The sequence below is a fragment of the Lampetra fluviatilis genome, chromosome 42, assembly GCF_964198595.1.
Source record: "Lampetra fluviatilis chromosome 42, kcLamFluv1.1, whole genome shotgun sequence".
Lineage (NCBI taxonomy): Eukaryota > Metazoa > Chordata > Hyperoartia > Petromyzontiformes > Petromyzontidae > Lampetra > Lampetra fluviatilis.
In genome coordinates, this window is record NC_136316.1 from 437,585 (window position 1) to 455,814 (window position 18,230).

Here is an 18,230-nt window from a genome sequence, read left to right on the forward strand (position 1 = left end):
AACAAATACTCGAGAACAATCTAGATTTTTAATCGAGAACAAGTCAGGGCACGCGGCCCGCTTCGGAGCGGGCGTGCGTATGACGTCACGCGGCCCGCTTCGGAGCGGGCGTGCGTGTGACGTCACGCGGCCTGCTTCAGAGCGGGCGGGCGTGTGACGTCACGCGGCCCGGGACGGAGCGGGCGTGTCTATGACGTCACGCAGGCGGGGCCACGCCACACGGGAGGGGTTGGGGGGAAAAAATCCTGGAACCGGATCCGGGATTCCCCGGCAAATTGGAGACCGAGATCCGGGTCCACCACCTGCGCCCCGCCCCCCGTGGCCCGCCAATGGGACCCGGGAGGTGGGCGGGGTCAGCCTCCGGGAACCGGTTCCGCAGCCCGACGCATGAGGCGGTTCCGCGGGATCCGGTTCCTACCGAGGGATCCGGTTCCTCCCCCCCTCACCCACCACGGGGTCGCTTCGCGTCCACCACGCGGCTGACGCAACTCGCTCCCTGTCGGCGGCGACTGGGGAAGCAGCGGAACTCTGGGCTCGGAGCGAGTTCTTCACGGCGGATTTTGACGAGGAAGAGGGAGACTAACATCGCGCGGCCGCCGACATGTCGGACGAGGAGGTGCGTGCGGCGCGGGGCGGGCGAGCGGGCGACCGGCGTGGCGCTCGCGGCCCAGGCGAGCGCGGGGCCCGCCTGGACTTGCAAGGCCGCGAAGGCCGCGAGCGCCGCGTCTGAGAGGGGTGGAGGGGGAACACGTCTCTGTTCATTTGCACGGAACGGCGGTCGGTCGCCTCGGCGGTGGGTGGGGGGGTCTTGACTGTAAGTCGAGTCGCTGCCTCGCCTCGGATTGTAGGGCATTTCGTGTAAACATTTGTTTAATTGAAGCTTTATTTCGACGCAGAGCCAGGCCTTGAGGCGGAGAGCTGTCGCTGGTTCGGCCACGTGCGGGGTTCTTGACGGGTTCCCGATGCGGCTTAAAAGGGGTAAAAGTGTAGCCCTGAAACAACGTGTCCAGCCTCACTCCACTGCTGGCTGAAGAGCCTCCACGGGGGGTAGCGCGACGCTGGCCCAGGCGTATTCGGAGCGCCCAACACTTGAAACCGAGTGCGTCTCTGCTGATTACTGAGCGATCGAACCGACGGCCTCCGTATTGCAAGACCGTCACGCCAACCATTGCGCAATGGCAGCACCCCCCCCCCATCCATGCCTTCTGTTTGTGTTAAATGTGCTGTAATTATACGCGATTATACACGGACTCTTTCATTAGTTGGGTTGGCCGTCTCGACACGTTTAAATGCGTCGTCGTTTCGGCAGCGCCGCTCGCGGTTCCTTTGCGAGTTTGATTCAAAAATGATTAATGATTATGTAAAGTAATCCGATTGAGTTTTTTGTTATCGTTAAGCGCGGATTAGTCATTATTTCAACCGCAGTGAATACCTGGTTATCGGCACATTGAAGGTGTACCCAATGTAATACTTACACGCAAGGCCGTGTTTACAGCGCTTAGCACGGGTCCAGTTCATGGCCTGTGGTGGACTTACATTTACTACCGTGCCAAGATTCGCCGTCCTCTGTAGACAATGATCATGTCATAGGCATGTGGAATTGCCACCATGCTCGGATAGGCCACTTCTGATCCTTTAATACTCTTTTAACGGGATAATATAACTCAATTAAGACTCTGTATTGTCATCACTGGAGGATGGCTTTTGCCATGATGTAAATTCTTCTGACAGAGTGGGCAAACCATCTCGATTTTACAAAGAAAATGTGTAAATACTTTTAATTGTGAGCAGTTTTCTCAGTTGTTCAAAACAGACGTTGAAAGGGCGATGCGCAGCAGCAGCCCCCCTAGAAAACTCGACTTGCAACAACAGTTCCGCTTTGCTGGGTAGAAAACAATCTAAAGAAAAAAACCGATACATACACACGTCAGATTTCAGAAGCTAAGCAAGTGTGAGCCCTGTTTATAGTGCTTGCCTGGGCAATCGCTATGCGATAAGCGCCGCATGGTTGTCGTCGGTGCCTGCGGGTCTGCGTGGTGGCCAGGAGAGCGCAGTGCAGCAGCATACATTGGTCTACAGGAGATTACCTCTACGCCTCCCCATGGCTATGCCTGCCATGTCTACGCCTCCCCATGGCTATGCCTGCCCATGTCTACGCCTCCCCTCATTAACGAACATAACCAACATGCCCTCACCATCATGTTGAACAACGGACAGATGTACGTTGAACTTCTTTAGCACCGTACGTAGCCAACCGTGCTAATCGGAGGTGGCGGGAAAGGACAACTAAACACACAGCAGTTCTAAAGAACTGAGTTTGTCAATTTAGATGATGAAAGTGCACATCTCCAGTTGCTTCCTAATATGAGAAGGGAGAAGTCTTCCAGGCGGACGCGTCGTCAGTGCATCTGAAAGCGTGCGGTGTGGTGACCGCCTTGGTTGGCCATGCAGAACATAGCCCCCCATGGTCTGCAATGGCGTGAGGAAGGTCTCATCCAGCAGCGGGTTGCCACGCGACATGCACAACCTGTGTCCTCAGGTTTTCCCCTTGGCATTGTTTTTCAGTTGAGAGAAACATGTAAACTTGTTTACGAATCCTTTCACTGAAACTTACATATATTTTGTGAAGGCAAAGCAAGCCTCCATATATCTCGAGGTGAAAGGTTTGTTTTCGCTACACTAGTGTTGATGTCATTTAGCTGCAAGGCGCTGTGTGATTGTGTTGTTTGTGGCTGCAATGGGTTTTTTTTAGCTGAGCCTTCATAATGACAAATAGGAGTCATGTGTCAGCAATTCGAGTAGTAAAAATACCCAACACATTCATCAGCACTGCTTTGCAAAAAGAAAGATGTGACGGGATGATGTTTTGGTCAAAATAACCTTTTAGTTCTCTGCACTACAGAACAGCGATTGCCAGAAATATCATCATTGTCCATCAATGTTTTCTGAAGCCGCGTTTATGGTGGATTTTAGGGTGGAGTGGTTAGCGTTGACATCAATGGCGAGTGATATATGAATCGTTCCTAGGCCCCCGACTTCAGCAACTTGCTCAGACCAGCGTAGTGAAGTATGGTCAAACAATCCCCGCCACCGACACGGCGAGGGGAGGCCACATCCAGCAGTGGACTGATTGGAATGTAAACTATTTTAGTAATTTAATGGTGAATATTAACTTTGTTTTGTGCTGTTTTGCCACTACTAATATCCATCTTTTTTTTTCTTCAGCAGTAACCCGAGTTGGTTTTTGAATAAAAACGTATTTCTTAGGATTTTTTAAAGATATGAAGCTAAATTCCTTAGATTCATAAGGTCAAGTAAGGCAGGTCTAGTAACAACACATATGGCGCAACATATGTTGCGATGGATTAGTCGCAATATGTCAAAGACCCATGACATTGGCAAGATGCTAAGAATGTCATGAGGTCAAATCCCAGTGAGGGTAAAATTGTCAGTGATGATCAGCTCTACAGGACCAATGAACAGTGAACCAACTGTACAGCACAAACGTCCAAATACCTTTAACCACCATGATCCTAGAATCATTGTGTTCTTGCGTACGTGTTTAACAGAGGAATAGAGGTTAGTGCAGGTACTGTGCTGTGATCCCAGAATGTCGTTTTAACTTCTGGCCAAGGTGCGTGCATGACTCATAGCCAACACGAGCAGTGTATAATGTACACGAGGCCGAGTCGTGTTTAACTTTGTCTGTGTCTCTATGTCCACTTGATTGTGTGTCTGTTTCTGTGTGGTGAGTGGTAATATAGTAATTAGCACACTGCGCTAAGAACTCAGCGACCCGATTTCGAATTCTGCTCACAGCCAATATCAAAACCAATCTAGGGCCTCCCCTCAGTTGACTCAGCCTCAAATGAGTACCGGGCATGGTGTGTAAACATCAGCACTGGGGAGACAATCGGTCTAGTGTGGTTCTGATCACTCACCCCCTTGTGTGCCGTGCCAGCCTTCATTGGTGCTCGCTAACTGCAGTTGTCCTGACAGTCTGTTAAAAGCTATGTGGAGGATCTTGTGTGTCTGTGCACCATTCTGAATGTCTGTATATCTGTCTATCCCTGGCATTTGTCTGACTAATCCATTGCTCCACGTCTGCCTGTCTGCCCTGCCCTCTCTTCCCTGTCTGTTCTTTCTATCTCTAACGGTGGCACCGATCAGATCAAGCTGTTCGACCCGAGCCTAACAAAGAAGAAGAAAAAGAAGAAGAAGCCATTTGTCCAGGAGGACGGCGATGGCGTGGACCCCGAAGACACGTCTGCTGGCGCCACGACGGACACGATCGAGCCGGTGCCGGTACCGGTGGAGCCGGTAGACCGAGTAGACCTCGACGATGCAGATGCGGACAGCAAAGCCAAGAAGGGTGAGGGGGGGGGGTGCCTGGTGCGTGGGGGTTCGATCTGGGGTTGTGCCTGGGTCGACATGATTGAGGGCCTCGCGTTGGTGAGATGTTAAATCCCTCGCCTGGTATGCAGGTGGTTGTGGGTTCGATCCTGACCCTGATGCCTGTATATTTGGAGTTTGCATCTGTCTCTCCCCGTGGTCGTGTGGATTTTTTCTCTGCATCCTCCGGTTTTGCCCTCCATATATAGAATCAACATGCCTTTTAGAGTATTTGGCAACTATACATTTCCACACAAAGTCACTTCGTCGAACGATCATAGATAGCTCCGTGGGCCCTACCTGGTAAAATAACAAAAAATTGTGTAGATTAAATGAAGAGTAGGGAACTTATGACTGGCCTGTGACTTTATCTTGATCTGGCTCACATGCTGGGAGATGACCTGCAACTTAGTTTTGTGTGGTCTGTGTGAGGACCATTTCTGGACTTTGTGGGCCGCCGTCATGGTCTAAAGTAGGCCTCCAAATTAATTTCATTGGCCGGATACAACCTGCAACTACATTTCATAAGGACACACATGTGGGTGTCCGTTCCTGGGATGTTACTAGGCTGGCACAATGTCAAGCAGGAGCTTGGGAACCTATCCTTTTTGAGGACTGAATAAGACTTTCAAAAGCCTTTGGCGGGCCACCCCACATGAATAGGCGCACACCGCAGTCACTTCTCTCACCGCAAGAGGGCCCTTGTAGTGAGATAGCAGTGACTGAGCGTGCCAATTTAGAAACGCAGTGTTGCCAGGTCGAAAATGTTCCCCCTTTCGTACCTTGAAGCGTTGTTAGTGTAAAATAAGACCTTCAAGTTGTTGTCAGGCCTGCCACTGTATACATCTACTGATGTCACTGTCATGACAGTGGCATTGACTTAATGCAGTGACAATTCGAGTGCCGTAATGATAGACTTAACCTTGATTTTTAATTATATATATTTTTACAATATAATATTTAAGTCATATGATACTCTTTGGGTCGAAACGTAGTGATTTTTAATGATTTTATTATTTTTCTGTCTACGTGACTTTACCGAAAGACCCAAAGAGTATGAATTCCTGCTGTCACGAAAGCTTTAAGTCATATTGGATAGCCTGCCATGCACAGCCTAGGTAGATATCCACGAGGTAAAATGTTTTTGTTTCATGAAAACGTTACGTTCGGGAGCAATGCCACAGCAGCACCACCGCAGCACTCGTGGGTGTTGTACAGTGTTCATTACAAACGGAGGGCAGCCAAATGACATCGAGGACGCGATAGTGTACCCCTGGCTCGTGCAGCACGCTTCTACTGCACAGAGGCATCCAGACGCAACCTCGCATGAGCCCACAGCCACAACGTTACCCCGCAGCTTCAACAGGAAACTGTGTAGCTTCCAAAATATTGTTCCCTCTTTTACACAAAACATCTGTTCATTTGCCCTTGCGGCCCTGAGACGGCGGTGGAAATGTCCCACGTATCATGGCGGTGACCAGTCCCCTGCATAAGAGGAGCACTTTTGACTTCTTACAAATTAGTACGAGGCAGAGATGTTAACCCCAACCGGGATTATTTGCACTCTGAAATGTTTGATGGTGAGCCCGCCGAGCGAGCTGTTTGCTTGCTGCATGTGTAAGGCGGCGCCTGTGATCCTACTCTCACAGAAAAGGGTTTGTGGATCATCAGATTTTTTTCTGAGGCTCCTAAGAGAACCCTCTTGGCTGAGAGTTGGCCAGGAGATAACAATATACAAAGAGGTCTGCGAACCCATCTATGCAGATCCTTGAATGTTATTGCCACTCAAAGGTTTTCTCTTGGTTTTTGTTTTCCCCGCTCTTTCTGGTTCCCTCTGACACCTAACACTGTCATGGAATTGACCAAACATTCCCAATGCAGGGCCATTCCTCAAAAGGCCTTGTGAGCCTGTGAATCTTTCCTCTTTAAATAAATCACATTATTATTATTCTACGACAGCGTGGGTGGCCAGATACAGCCCGTGGCCACATGAGCCTACCACTTTCAAAACGGCCCGCAAATTACGTGTTTCCGTCGCTACGAGCATCTTAGCTGCACTAAACGAGTGCTCGAGGGGAATATTGTTGACTTGGCAACAGTGTTTCAAATTTTATGACCGTGCTCAATCTCTACGTTCACTGCAAGGGCCGCTTTGTACTCGTTTGGCACGTGCAGTATTTGACGCTCTCTTATTGGATAACACTAAGGTGTTTGTTAATCTGTAGCCCACCAAAAGAAGTTAAAAGTGCTATCTGCCCCTGCACTGTTGGTTTAAAGCAGGTGAGTTACAGCAGTTAAATGTATGCATGTTGAACTTCTTTCGCACCATACGTAGCCAACCGTGCTAATCAGAGGTGTGGGGGAAGGACAAACTTAACACAAAAAGCAGTTCTATTTTCAATCGAGATTTGAAAGTGCATACCTCCAGTGGCTTCCTATATTCGGAAGGAAGCATTCCAGACGGCTGCAAATGCTTTTCTCAAAGCATGCGATGACCGTCTTTGTTTGATGGCCAGCCAAAAGCCGCTGCAAGGATGAGCGGAGCTCGCGTGATGGTTTATGCTCCTTAACGAGATCGGCAAGGTATTGCGGTTCATTTGTGGCTGGCACGTTGTGTGTAACGGGTACGACCTTATGCATTTGTTCGGCAACCGGAAGCCAATGCAGCTCAGCGAGCACTGGACGGACACGGTCGTATCTTGCAGCAATCAAGTCAGGAGTCAACTTGTTGAGCAGTTACTCAAGCACAAGTCTGCACGCTCGCAATCGCATTGCTGAATGCGGCCAATTAACGTTTTGTTTCATCTCGTGTGCTTTTAATTTTTATTGCAGAGCTCATGGATGTCTTCAATGACTTCGACCTCAGCCAGAAAAAGAAAAAAAAGAAAAAGAAGGCATTTGACCTGCAGGAGGTGGATGCTGCTCTGCCCGTACGTACGCGTGCACGGATAGATACGTGCTCACGCCGACACACACCTGCACAAGCATGCACGCACACAGACACGCACAAAGACACGTACACACGCACACACACAATGAAAAACAGCCCCCATTTAGCCTCATAAAAACTGTAGATGAGTGTGCTGTCAATGAGAAACTGGTAAGGTCAGTCTAACACTCGACAGGGTGGTGTGGCCAGTAGCCCTCCCGGCTTTGCTGAGGTTTACGCATGCCCACAACACGCTGATTTAAGATGGTGTCAACTCAGGGGCACTCAAGGGCAGGTTCAGGTACCACCCCACTGGTGTTGTACACGGCCAGGAATTGAGCCCAGGTTTTTGGGATTGTGACAGTGGTTTTAATCGCAGTGCCACCACTCGCCATCATACGCACAAGGTGGATTAAAATAATGAGAAGTTAACAGTGGACATACAGGTAGACTTCACTCCCACCATGAGAATGCGGAATTTCCACAAGTGGCTTTATAAAAAAGGCGAATCTCTTATTCCTGTGTCTCTTGCACATGTGTATCACTCCCTCCCATCGCTACAATCACTGCTTCCCTCCCATCTCTACAATCACTACCTCCCTCCCATCGCTCTCTCCCATCGCGCCCTACCATCGCTACAATCACTGCTTCCTCTCATCACTCCCTCCCATCGCTACAATCACTACTTCCCCCCATTGCTCCCTCCCATCGCTCTCTCCCATCGCGCCCTCCCATCGCTACAATCACTGCTTCCTCTCATCACTCCCTCCCATCGCTCCCGTCACTGCTTCCTCCTACGTGTCCATCCCATCCCATCTATCACCCCTCCTTCTGTGCTTCCCCCGTCTCGTCCATATCCTCTTTCCTATCGTTACTTCCGTGTGCCGCCCCCCTCGTTCTAAATGCACCCCCTCGCTCCGCCTTGTCCCCCTCCCTACGCCGCTGATGCCGACAGAGCGAGGAGGGCCTGCTGGCCGAGGTGGACGAGGTGATCCCTGAAGAGGAGGAGCCCAAGAGTGACGGGGACCTGGAGCGCGACCTGGACCTGGGGCTCGGCAACAAGAAGAAGAAGCCCAAGAAGCGCATCATCGAGGACTTGGAGAACGGGGACGACATGTTCGACGGTACGCGCTCTTCAGCACCGCCGCCGCCACGCGCGCGCAGGGCCCCAAGGGAATGTGCCGCAGCTCAGGAATAGAACAGCCCCCCTATCTTGTAGCCGCGCGACACGAGCGAGCGGCTTGGTGCATGATGAGGCCCTCATCGTGACGTTTGCACCCCTTTGTGTTCGTGCAACAGCAGTGATGTCACTCGAGGGCTATGAAGTAGGCGCCTGACTGAGATTTTAAAGTGGTTTTGTCTACTTTATCGTTACTTATGTATATTGTAAGTTTTCCAGGCAAATTGTATTTTCCCATTTGTATCTATGTATATGTTGAACTTCTTTCGCACCGTACTTAGATAACTGTTGTAATCGGAGATGCGGGGTAAAGACAACAAACTAAACAAAAAAATAAGTTCGAAAGAAATTACTTTGTTACTTTAGATGATTTAAAAGTGCATAGCTCCAGTGGCTTCCTAGTATCAGAAGGAAGAGCATTGCAGATGGCCGAAGAAGTTCATCTGCAAGCGCGCGATGCGGTGTGACCGCCTTTGTTCGATGGCGAGCCACTGGTTTAGTGTCTCGTGTCTGTGCCTGCTCTGATTACTCTGCTGATGTCCGACTGCCACTCCTCTCCATCTCCTGCAGGAGGCGACGATGACAAGTTGGATGACGACGGTGTGTCGTTCACCATGGGCATGTCGGGACCGGCATGGGCTGGCTCCGAGCGGGACTACACATACGATGAGGTACAGCCGCACACAGACAAAGGTCCCCCCGTGTAGCCTCACAGGCTGTAGGGGCAAGTAAAAAGTAAAAACTTTTTATTTTACCAGGTAAGGTACGCTGAGCTCTATAGCTGTTTATCAGAAGCGACCTGGCCACAAATGATCGCTCAACGAAGTCGCTTATCACGTGGAAATGTATAGCAGCCAAATACTCTAAACCCATGTGGAGGGAAAAACTGGAGGACCTGGAGAAAAATCCGCACGTCCACAGGGAGAAGGTACAAATTCTAAATACACAGAATAGGCTGACGGACATGCCTTGTGAACAGAGGCCTTCATCCAGCAGTGGATTGACAAAAGGTTAAATACGCACATGTACAGTACAATCCCGGCTAGCTGAATGGTCTAGCTAACCACGCTTTCAAATACAATCTATGTAAAAATCCACATTACACATTGTATGTGTATTATATCTATACACACACGTATTGCTCTATCCACTATATGTGTATATTTACAGACATTAGTGTGTGTTATTGTACCGCGGTAGTGCAGCGGTTGGCATGCTGCACTTCGAACCCGGCGACCCGGGTTCATTTCCCGCTCGTGGTCAACACCAGTAACGATTATCTGAACCGGTTAGGGGCCTCCCTAGGTCGACTCAGCCTCAAAATGAGTACCTGGTGCGGCGTGTAAACATCGCCACGAGGAAGACAAAGGTAGCCAGGTGTGGTGCTGGCCATCCCCACCCCCTCGTGTGCCTTGCCGGCCTTCATAGGTGCTTGCTAACAACACTTGCCCCAACAGTCTGTTAAGGCATTCAGGGGATCTTTGCCTTTTCACAGACAACGAAGTACTGATGGTGTGCACTGTTCAGTCCTCGTTATGTTTGAGGGTACACAGCCACCACCATCGCCCCCCCCCCATTGGCCCTCGCCTCCATCGCCCACCACCACATTGCCGTAAGTTATTTGTATCACTTGAACTACAATACAATATATTTTTTACTTTTATTAATTTTAATTTTTACCTACTTGACTTTACTGAAAAAAACCTAAGAATATTAATCCTTGCAGTCACGAAAGCTTCAAATCTAGAATGAATGCAATACATATTTACATAATATATAGACGATATCATGTATTAGTGCATATGATTCGTTATATATTACATACCATATTCCAATAGATCTTTTTTTTGGTTGTACAATGTTTAGCTTTTAGGTTCAAATTTTCAAAGTGTTTTTTTTTGTTATGAGCCCACCCGATCTGGCGAAGTGCGAAATCCGGCTAGCCGGGCTTTTACCTCACGACCGTGGTTCACAAGTGCGCCATTGGTTGTCCTATGGATAGACTGGCGCCTACCATAAGAATGTGGAATTTTCACCACCTGGCTAAGGAGCACCCAACAGAGGTGAACTTTTTCACACGCTCGCTTGAGCAGAGACACTCTTTTGAGTGCATGGTGAAAGTGTTTTTTTTATTGTAGTTTTGAATTCTTCTCGCTCGAGCATGCGTGCTTCCTCGTGACGTGATGATCAACACATGGAATCTCGTTCGACTGATGAACCAGTTGATGATAAGTTGTATTTCTGATCACGAGGAACAATGCCAGAGCTAGTCGTCGGGGAGGTTGCATTCGACCCACTTGCCATTTCACGCAACCAGTGCCGTCTGGTAATGAGATGGAGCGAGATGAAATTACGGTGCAAGTTTCCTCTATCCACCTCGCCTCTGTCCAACCGGCAGTACAAACGTGTACACCGGCAGGTCACGTGGTGGTGGGGTAAAGCATCAGCACTGTCCAGTGTGTGAGGCGTAGGCCAATGTCACTCTCCAGCACACCGGTGTGCTCAAGTAGTAACTATTTGGCACGTTTTGTTTACGTGACAAACCTTTAGAATTGTCTGTGTCTGGTGGTGGTGGTGGTGGGTTACCGACACATTCATATTTACACAATTTAAGCCATGAAACCTTTATTATGAGGCCAATATACCCTCTACGGTGGAGACCCTTGTGCTAGCACTGATGTGAGCAAGCAATTGCAATGCCGCTCCTTTACCCCTACCCATCTTAAACCGATGTGAATAACCTGTCGCGGGCTGACTCGTGATGAAGCCTCACCCCGTATCCCAGCACTTGCTCCTCGCCCCCGTAACCCGGGGCCACGCTAACGCGATGCCCCTGTGTGTCGGGGTCCCGCAGCTGCTGAGCCGGGTGTTTAACATCATGCGGGAGAAGAACCCAGAGATGATGGCCGGCGAGAAGCGCAAGTTTGTGATGAAGCCACCGCAGGTGGTGCGCGTCGGCACCAAGAAGTCGTCCTTCGCCAACTTCGCCGAGATCTGCAAGCTGTGAGTCGCCTTGAGGGGGATGGAGCGTGAGGGGGGGGGGCGGGTGAATCGTGGGCTGGGGGGCTCCATCCTGCAGTGAGAGTCCCCTCTGCTTAACGCGCTCGCTGCCTGTGACTGAATCGCCCGCCGACGCGGCCAACTGATCGCGACGGATGTTGGCCGCTCGGCAGGGTGGAGCCCGGCTAGCGCTTGGAGTGGGCGACCACCCAACCGCGTCAACGGATTGTTTTGTTTTCCGCTGCGGGGTTACGTCGGAGTGCAGCAAAACCCATCGTCCTACTGCAGACTGCTCCCTCCTCGTGTATGCTGCTTTGTCGGCCCACGCTCACCGTGCGTGTGACGTTCGCTTGTGCGTCATCGTGTTCTTTGCGTTGACTCTGTGCCCCTTTGTTTCCCGCTAGTTTACATCGACAACCGAAGCATCTTCTCTTGTTCCTGCTCTCCGAGTTGGGTACCAGGTACGTGGGTGGCGGTTCGGGTGGCACCCCTTGGGGCGTGCGCGTGGGTTTTCTCGGTCTACTCCACCACGAGCCGCACACCTTGATGAAATTATCCCAACTTCCAAATATATTTTGCTTCAGTGAGGCTTTCCTGGGTAAAACACCCAGCAGTTATCACTTGTTTGTATCCTGGCCGCCTCGTAGTCCAGCACATGACAATCTCTTGAGTGATCCACCAACCCCTCCTGCACAGTTTGCTGGGCTTTAGAGGCGTAGCTGAAGCAGCAGAGGGTGGAGCCTGCGGGGAACGTGTCCATTCACCGTTTTCGCCTCTCCCTTCCGCAGCGGCTCCATAGACGGCAACAACCAGCTCATCATCAAGGGGCGTTTCCAGCAGAAGCAGATTGAGAGCGTGCTGAGGAGATACATCAGTGAGTAACGTGTGGCGCTTTTGGTGCACGGCTGTATCATTGCTGCCGCCACCCTCGTCACTCTCTATAAGGCAACAGAGGCAGAGGACTTCTACGGCAAACGGTGGACTGAAGCATCAACTATTTTAGAGCCCACCCTTCATGCTAGTTGCCTTTGCCCTCATGCTTCTATCCCCATATAAACGTTCACGCTCCTGCTCACGGTCCCCGCTTGGGTCGGGCAGAGCACAATTCTCTCCCCCTTTGGGTGCCACGGTGGCGAGATGTTAACTACCTCGCCTGGTATACAGAAGGTCGTGGGTTCGATCCCGACCCTGACTCCTGCACTATATTTGGAGTTTGCGTGTCTCACTCCCCGTGGTCGTGTGGATTTTTCTCCGGGTCCAGAATCAACACGCCTTCAGAGTATTTGGCTGCTATAAATGTCCACGTGATAAGCCACTTCGTTGGGCTATCATTTGTGGCCAGGTTGCTTCTGAAATAGAGCTGTATAGCAGCTCAGTGAGCCTTACCTGATGAAATAAAATAGTTTATCGCTTGTTTTTTTAAGCTCTTGGAGCATCGAGCCTGGGCTGTTGTCCACAGAGTTTCTGTTCCCCACCCTTGCGTCACCTTTGGTGCTTTTTTACAGATATAAAACTATTTTAGCTTACCGATAAAGTCCACTGAGCTATGAGCTCTTGTTCAGAGGCAACATGGCCACACGTCTTTTACCTTGTATTAGTTATATAGCGCCTTATGGCAAGGCGCTTTTCAATAATTATAAAATTGTATATTAGATGGTAGTGGTTAAATTAAAGAGTGGGGTTACTAAAGGTGGTGGTGTAGTTATGGTGACAGTAAGGAGGATAGGTGAGAGTGGTTATGGATTGGTTGGGGTAGGGGTTGTGATGGTGGTGGGGTAGTAATAGGGGTGGGGTAGTGATAGGGGTTTTGATCGGGGTAGTGATAGGGCTTGGGGTAGGCTTCATCATAGCTGGAGGGCCAGGGCAGGGAGTAGTGTCTTCTATCATCATCACACCTGGGAATTGATGGTAACAGCCAAATCAACTAAACGCACGTTTCTAAATGTGGAGGGCAAAATCGGAGGACCCGGGAGAAGAATCCACTCGGCAGCAGTGGCCTGGCAGAATAGCTGGACCACGCGCACACAGCCTGGGGCTCGACCCCACGATTATCGCGGCGCCAGTTCACTTCTCTGGCACAGCCCGCGGTGCCGGAGCCCAGCTCGCGCTATCTCTCGGAGCCGCCCCGCGTCTGTCGGGGTGTTTCAGCGGTGACGCGCCAATTTCACGAAAGCATCCGCTCATGGCTGTGCACTGCAGATACACCCATGGCTTAATCTGCAGCGGGGCAGCATGTCTGGTGGCGCTGGTGTGTTTGTGTGAGGAGGGGGGAGCGGTGCGGTTAGACGGGCTCCCCGCAGGGCGCGGTGCTCTTCCCACTGCTGCCTTGTGGTAAAGTGGTACCCTATTTTATCAGCCCCGAAGTGATGATGGCATCAGTCGACCTCCGACGGGCGTTTTGACGCTATGTGATGTCCTTTCTCATAGATGTCGGCGATCATGGCCTTCCCGACAGAACTTTGCATCAGATACTCCTCCCAGTTGCATCCATTTGTTCAAATTTCTTGGGAATCATGATTCGCTGTCTCCCCTGGCTTCCTGTGGTACTTTGAATGTCCCCAGTCAAAACATTATATTCAGTTTCTTGTTTTCTCATTACCTGTCCAAGAAACATAACTTGCCTTTTTATAACTATTCTTATAGCTTGTATTTTTTACCCGCTACCAGTAACATGTATGTCACTCATCTCATCTGTCCGTGAAATATTTAACATCCTCCTTAAACAAAACACATGTTGCTTCCAGTTTCCTCTGTAGGGGTTTTTTGTAATTGTCCAGCTTTTACATCTATACAGGAGAACAGGCCTGCATCTATAGCACTGCCAATAGGTTGTGTAGTGGATTCAACTGAGTTGCAGATGTTCTCTTTGGAGGCAACACATTTATTAATACCAACACACTTAACGCAAAGGGGTAACTGCCCCTTTACCAGATAACACCCTATGGTGGTGGACCACCAGACTAGTTACACTGGGAGTAGCTACAATGGACCGGACCCCAGCTTGGGTCCAGGTCCACGTGTTGGTGACTTCTTCTTGGACGTAGAACGTAGCTCTTGAGATGACAACAGCAACACAGAACCCCCGTTCCTCTCGGGGACCCGGTTCTTCTGCTCGCTGGCCGTGGCTGCCTCCGCCCTTGGCCACGACCACCTTGAACCCTCGAGCAGCATCTCGCCCCGGCACGTGACCACCCCCAGCCCTCACTTGGGGCCCATGTGTAGATCTTACTTGTCACGTACCTTCCAGGGTCAACCAGAGTGCCATGGCCTGGGGTAACCTCATCCCATGGCTGACACTCACTCCCTCCTGTAGCAGTCGGCACTGCACGCCACGCATTGTGCCACTGAGCGCTATGACCCAGCGCTCACCAAGCCCCCTCTTGGGCCGGTACTACACCCACATGTACGGGGTGTCCCCGATGGCAATACATCGCACGCCGTGCCTCGCTAGAGCCGGCATTACCCAGTGACATCCACGATGTCACTACAGTTGTATAAACTCAATTTACACAGCGACACTAAGGGAGGAGGGCCGCACAGGAAGGTGAACATATGGGTGGCAGAACAGGCATTATCTACCACCACCACCTCTAGCAAATTACCGACATTGGCAGGAGCAATAAGTAGAGGTGGATTGATGCCCTCAAGGAGGACATAAAAGAGCAAAAGTTGGGTCGACAGCCGAGACCAGAGAAACGGCGTGTTAGAAGTTAGGCCAGCTTAATCGTCAGCCGCCATGTGATGACATTCCTTCATTGCCCTCCACCCCTCTCACGTTTGTCTCGTTCTTCCACCCCCCTCTCTCGTGCTCCGTGTCCTCAACCCCCTTAACTCCCCCCCGCCCCTCCGACAGAGGAGTACGTGACGTGCCACACGTGCCGCTCTCCGGACACGACGCTGCAGAAGGACACGCGCCTCTACTTCCTGCAGTGTGAGACGTGCCACTCGCGCTGCTCCGTCGCCAGCATCAAGGCCGGCTTCCAGGCCGTGACGGGCAAACGTGCGCAGATGCGCGCCAAAGCCAACTGAGCGACAACGGAGGCGGCGGCGGCGTTGACGTCGTTGCTTTGCACTGTGACGCAAAGCAACGCGGCAGCAACGCCTGGTCACCCAACCAACCCGTGGGGCGGATCCACCAGGAGGAGGAGGGGGGGAGAGGCATCCATTTGCCGAGCATTCCAGGGGGGATAAAATGGATGGAGCAGTGGTGGGTGGGGGTGGGTGGCAAATAAAAAGAGAGGAGAGAGCAACAACAAAAACAAATCGGCCAACATTTTAGCGGCAAGTTGATGCGCGCGCGCAAGTTGGGCGGCGCATTTTGGTCGTTTTAAAACTAAAATTAAGGGATTCCTTTTTGTCGAGTTAGCTTTTTTGCGTATTTCGCGTGCCCATTTTTCGATTCGCGCTCAAGACTGGCAGCGCATTTTTGGTCTAAAAAAGCCCCTAAAATTTTGCGAATTATTTTGAGTTTTTTGTGTACTTCGCGTGCTACTTTTTCGCCCCCAGAAGTTACATTTTTTTTGGATGTTGAAAGTGGTAATAAAAACATTTGCTTCGCCATCGGTCTTCAGCGGAAAAATGATTATTAAAATAAAAACCCAGGTGTGCATGTATCTACACCTGTGCTGTGCCTCATGCAACTTGCACAGTTTCCCAGCTGAGAATGTTTTTAAAACATCCGACAACATCGAACGGATTTAATTGAACGTATTTACAGCCTTTTTAACTTCCTACTGTCCTACTCGACGTTCTCACACTCGCGCCAACATGTTTAACGGAAGTAAATGTGAACTCCATTCCGGACCCCCGACTCTTCACTGCAGTTGTCTTGTCTGGCAGAGTCATGCGGCCTGCATGCTTCCCTCCAAATCCTCGAGTTCTTTCACACCGGCATCTCTCACCCTCCTGGTGTAGATTGTCATTCGCGCGTGTTACGACGCGTCGCATCTGTGGTTTGAGAGCAAAGCTCCCTACATCAAGCGAGTCTGACCTGATTTATAACACGCAAAAACAATTCCAATGATGTTTCGCCCTCTTGTGCTTACTACTTTAAATAACGACGCTCCGTAGCGGCTCCTTTATCAAGGTGTTCATGCAACCGGTCGCTGATTCCCAGCCCCAGTAGCGTCACCTCGAAGGAGCCGGTGGGATTACGAGACAATAAAATCGCCGCCTTTTGCGGTCACCTGCAGAGAGACTCCTCGATTGTCATGCGTGGTGCCAGCAGTGTCTCGAGGCAGCGTAGTGGAGCGAGCGATGGCATTAAGGAAGCCCCCCGGTGTAACACTCTTCGGGGGTTCAAAGAACGGGGGAGGGGTGGGGGGTGCGTTGGGGTTTTTTTTAAAAAGAGAGCTGCGTTCGAGTGCGGTGTTGTAGTCACGAGGTGTTCGGCGGATGTGCTGCCCACAACTTGCTCCCAACCCCCCCCTCCCCCCGATATTGCCCTCCCCATCTGACCTGCAGTTGCCATCCTGAGTGGCTGTGTGTTTGCTGTGTGCCTGCCCTGGTCGCAGCACACCGCCGAGCTGTAGCAGGTTGTGCCGTCCAACTTCTCCGCTAACACCCCCCTCCCCCGTCTCTTATCGTGTCAGCTTTCGAGCAAGTCGGATTCTCCCAATGTCACACGAGGGGGCGATGGGAAGATCTCTAACCTAACTGCCTCCCCCCCTCCCTACATAAGTAACCTAGAGTTTTAGCACCACTCCAGCGGAATGTGAGACGCCGACTTGAAAGTCGGGGGACCCCATCGTATGTGGACGACGCTTTAAGAGCTGCTTTGTAGCAGCTGCGTCTGAAAGCGCGTGGAGCTGTGTGGGGGAATGTGTGCACTCTGACCTGGTGCAAGTGCGCTCGGCCTTGCCGTGCCTAGAGATGGCGGCTGCACAAGCGGGTCTGGCCGGCGGAAAATTTGTTCCGACGTGCGAACAGCGCCACGTGATTTCTTTCGCCGTTTTTGGAAAAGGGGATCGGTGCTCGCCGCTGCCCGTCAGGACCGCCGCTGCATCGCCGGCGCTTTCCGCTTTTCTCGCCGATTGGCTCCAGTGCAGCCGCCGTTGCCTCAAGATTTGCTCAGGAAAAACGACGAGGAGAAGTGAGCAACACAAAAAAACCCGCACACTGCGCTTCTGGAATGGCCTTGGGATGTATTGCCATCGTTGGCTTGTGTGTACATCCCGAGAGTTGATTCTACATGCGAGTCAAAAGGGGGTGGGGTTTGCATTTTGGCCAATTGGCCCAAGCGCATCGCCCTGCCAAATTTTGCCCCCTTTTTTTTCTTGCCAAAATCGATTTCAAAGTAAATTTCACCGAGGTGTGAATCTCGTACAAAACATTTCTCAAAGTGGTGTCGGGTCGTGCTTAAAACACGGCCGTCACATTCCACATTCCTCTGGTCGGCAAGTCTCTCCGCAGGACAATCGCCGTTGGCTTCTGACAAAGTGGTACGCCTTGAGTGAGACGGGCCATGTCAAGCGCTGGCCATGTCACACCCTGGCCATGTCAAGCGCTGGCCACAAGAGCTCTGCCACGAGTGCTCCGTCAAGCTGGGTGTCACAGCATCCGTCGTCTGGGTGCCTCGGCAGGAGCTGCACCTTTTAAATGTCAAAGCTGCCAGCTCGGCCTGTAAGATGATTGCTTTTTATCTTCCAATGTTACTTTGAACTCCCGTATGTATTTTGCAGCCATTTGTAAATCTGTTGCTAGATGAAGGCCTCCCCACGCCGGAGTTGC

General features: G+C 51.0%; 1 protein-coding gene and 1 non-coding gene across 2 annotated transcripts; both read left to right on the forward strand.

The window, feature by feature from the left end:
• The first annotated feature begins 438 nt into the window (after positions 1–438).
• EIF2S2 (eukaryotic translation initiation factor 2 subunit beta) lies at positions 439–16,080 on the forward strand. Its single transcript, XM_078875930.1, has 9 exons — positions 439–616; positions 4,171–4,372; positions 7,225–7,322; positions 8,277–8,445; positions 9,072–9,172; positions 11,356–11,504; positions 11,906–11,962; positions 12,290–12,375; positions 15,355–16,080. Exons 1-9 carry the CDS (start codon positions 602–604, stop codon positions 15,528–15,530), a joined length of 1,053 nt encoding a protein of 350 aa, XP_078732056.1. The 5' UTR covers positions 439–601; the 3' UTR covers positions 15,531–16,080.
• LOC144946783 (small nucleolar RNA SNORD30) lies at positions 10,678–10,751 on the forward strand. Its single transcript, XR_013639953.1, has one exon. It is a non-coding gene; the product is annotated as a small nucleolar RNA SNORD30 (small nucleolar RNA).
• Positions 16,081–18,230: the final 2,150 nt, after the last annotated feature.